This window comes from Aphanomyces invadans (genome assembly GCF_000520115.1).
Source record: "Aphanomyces invadans strain NJM9701 unplaced genomic scaffold supercont1.5, whole genome shotgun sequence".
In the NCBI taxonomy this organism is placed as follows: domain Eukaryota; phylum Oomycota; class Saprolegniomycetes; order Saprolegniales; family Verrucalvaceae; genus Aphanomyces; species Aphanomyces invadans.
The window spans coordinates 419,114-422,371 of NW_008580150.1; the positions used below are offsets into that span (position 1 = coordinate 419,114).

The window sequence follows — 3,258 nt, forward strand, 5'->3', positions numbered from 1 at the left end:
TCAATCAGCCCGAGCCGAATGATTGCTGCCTTGGTGTTGCCGCCGTACCCGAGGCCGTCGCAAAAGCCCGCGCCGAGCGCCACCACGTTTTTCAGGGCGCCGCACAGCTCGACGCCGTGCGGGTCCAGGACAATATTGACATGGAATGTCGGCGCGTGGAAGAGTTGGCGAAGGATGTCGCCGTGATGAAGATGAAGCGTGCCCAATGTGGACTCGCAAAAGTCGCCGGCCGCGACTTCGTTGGCTACGTTCGCCCCCATGAGCACACTACAATCGATTCCAAGGCCGTCGCGGATGATGTCGGACACGAGGACAATCCCTCCGTTTTCGTTGAAATCGATGCCTTTGATGAGCGACACTGCAAACGCGCCGGGCTTCAGTATGGCGCGGACGTCAGGCAGCAGACGTGGCAAGAACTGATGTGGGAGGCAAAACACGAGAATGTCTGCACCACGAGCGGCTTCCTTGAGGTCAGCAATGGCCACGACATTCGAAGGGAGCTTGTGCCCAGGGAGATACTTGATGTTCTCGTGCTCTTGATTGATGATATCGGTCAATTTGCGGCCACGGACGAGCTCCTCGAACACCCACATGTTGATCTTGGGCTCAAACACGGAGTCGTTCAAGACGGTGTTCTCGCCGATGATCCGCGCGATCGCGCATGCCCAGTTGCCAGAGCCCACGAGGCAGACGCGGAGGGGCTGGTCCGACATGTTGTGATCATACTGGAACTTGTGCGCCACCATTGCGACGGGAGCGGATTGTTGATGAATCCAAGGTATTGTATCAATTTGAAGTGACTTCAATGAAATTCGTCACTTTTTCGCATTTTAGGAATGTAACTGTGTGTCAATCGCACCAAATATTTCAAAATGTCACTTTTGAAGGAATAAAACAAACCACCAAAAATGGCATCGCCACCACGTGCGCCGCGTTTGTTTTGCGATCTGTTGGCGTTTGAAAGAGAAGCACCATGGCGGTAGCCATGCCGGGCGAGACACATCCCACATCCTCGAGACAGACGATCCATGACATGGAATCGAGGAGATTGCCTCGATCGCTGTGCGAGTCTTCGCGATCGAGCGATGTGGAGCACATCCGATGGCTTGGCAAAAGTCCCCACCCACGGTGGGCCACAAGATATTGTTTTCCATGCCATTTATGCTAGTGCCAAGTCGTTGCAACCCCCTTAACGTACGACCCCATCAAACGTCGGACAGATGCATCGCCAGCATGCTCGAACCTGCCTAGACATTCTTGTTTCCCATCGCCGCGGTGGTTGAGTGTAGATGCTCTGATGTGCTGCTCTACGTACGCAGCGGCACGGTCGGCGAACTTGTTCGTGTCTGGGCAATGAGCACGTGGCCATGTCACTGCAGCGAACGCCGTCGGGATTTGCTGGAAACTTAATATTAATGGAATCGATCGACGCTTGCAAGTGCTTAGACGTCGACAAGCGATGACGCGTCGGCGCCTTCAAACGCTATGCGGTAGATGGCAACAAACAGGGGGAATTCCGGCAACGCGTTGGTCTTTTCGATGATGCGGTACACTTCCTTGGCTGTCCACGTGCCTTGAAGCTTCTGACCGTTCAGCACCGTCGCCTCCATCTCGTCCCACGTCACACCCTTGTCTTTCACAAACAGCTCGGCGCACTTGCGGTTCCGCCCCCCAAAGCACGTCGTGATCAAGTCCGCGACGCCGCAGCTCTCAAAGAACGTGTCTTCCTTGATGCCGTCGAAGAAGCGGTAGCAAAACTTCTTCATCTCAATCAGCCCGAGCCGAATGATTGCTGCCTTGGTGTTGCCGCCGTACCCGAGGCCGTCGCAAAAGCCCGCGCCGAGCGCCACCACGTTTTTCAGTGCACCGCACAGCTCGACGCCGTGTGGATCCAGGACAACGTTGACGCGGAAACGATGGGTATGGAACAGTTCTTGAAGAAACGCACCGTGTCGCAAGTCATTGCACCCTAGCGTGGATTCGCAAAAGTCGCCGGCCGCGATTTCGTTGGCCACGTTCGCCCCCATGAGGACGCTGCAGTCTACGTACGCACTTGTGTGACGAGGACGAGGTTGAATGCATTTGGTCGGGTACCAATGTTGAGGGCGTTTTGAATGATGCTCGACACTAACACCACGCCTGCATCGTCGAAATCAATCCCTTTGATCAATGAAACCCCAATGCAGTCGTGGACGAGGCCCTGTTCCTTGATTTGCGACAGCATGTTGCCGAGAAATTGGTGCGGTACGCAGAAAATGAGCACATCGGCGCCGGCGACGGCCTCTTTCAGGTCTGGCACAGCCACCACGTTTGTTGGCAACTTGTATCCCGGTAAGTACTTGACGTTTTCGTGGTCCGTGTTGATGATCTCGGACAGCTTACGGTCATTCACAATTTCTTCAAACACCCACATCTTCAGGAGTGGGTCGAACACATCCGGGCTCGCGGCCATGTTTGCCGCGATGATACGGGCAATCACGCAGCCCCAGTTGCCCGACCCGACCAGGCACACCTTCTTGGGCTGCCGGTTCGTGGTGAGCTGGCATTTGTGGGCAATGGCGCTGGAGGAGAATGATGACTGGCGATTCATGACCGACTGCTTGGCGCTGCTCATGGCGATGGGGTGGTTGGTACGGGGGATGGAGCGAAGTGGCGCAAACTCGTGTGTGGGTCACACCACAAGGCACAATGACTCGCACGGACCGCCACCGTTACGTAGATCGTGCGGCCCAATCGCATTCCAGAAAAATGTTCGTGGGGCAATTATTCGTCCAGAAACAAAACAAATAGTGTCAGATTTTCCTGTCTCGCTTCTAAGCATCGTTGACATTTTCGAGCGAAAGTTGGATCAAAACACAATGTCGTCGCCAACTTTTGCTTCGTTTCGTTCGCAATACGTTTCAAACATGCCGTTGACTAGATTATGTGCATTAGTAGTACTACACCGACTGGTCCGCGCGCGAATCGACCCGATTGGCTAAAATCAATTTTGTAGCATCTGATTGGTCTATCCTATCAAGTGACGAGGATCCCAGCGGCTTGAACTGCCCATGTCTGCAATGCTCAGCAGTTAAAAGTGTCTTTATTGGAATAATTAAATTTCGAACCGCCTGCTATCGGTAGCACGAAAGTGTGAAGGTGTGGGCGGTTTAAAAAGCGATGTCAAATCGCACTTAACCGGACACGTTCACTTGGAAGCTTGAGTCTTCACGGGGACTTGGAGCCGCGGTGAGACTGAAAATGTGGTCGAACAAGTCG

The 3,258-nt window shown here is 54.0% G+C and overlaps 2 protein-coding genes across 2 annotated transcripts; both read right to left on the minus strand.

Annotated features, from left to right (window-relative positions):
• Positions 1-746, minus strand: H310_03243 (glycerol-3-phosphate dehydrogenase (NAD(+)); the record flags this gene model as incomplete). The annotated part of the gene is made up of 2 exons (XM_008867035.1): positions 1-25; positions 49-746. 2 exons carry the CDS (start codon positions 744-746, stop codon positions 1-3), a joined length of 723 nt encoding a protein of 240 aa, XP_008865257.1.
• A 584-nt stretch (positions 747-1,330) lies between these two features.
• Positions 1,331-2,703, minus strand: H310_03244 (glycerol-3-phosphate dehydrogenase (NAD(+))). The gene is made up of 2 exons (XM_008867036.1): positions 2,095-2,703; positions 1,331-2,041 (listed from the first exon to the last, which is right to left on the minus strand). The coding sequence occupies exons 1-2, from the start codon at positions 2,612-2,614 to the stop codon at positions 1,443-1,445; spliced, it is 1,119 nt and encodes a 372-aa protein (XP_008865258.1). The 5' UTR covers positions 2,615-2,703; the 3' UTR covers positions 1,331-1,442.
• Positions 2,704-3,258: the final 555 nt, after the last annotated feature.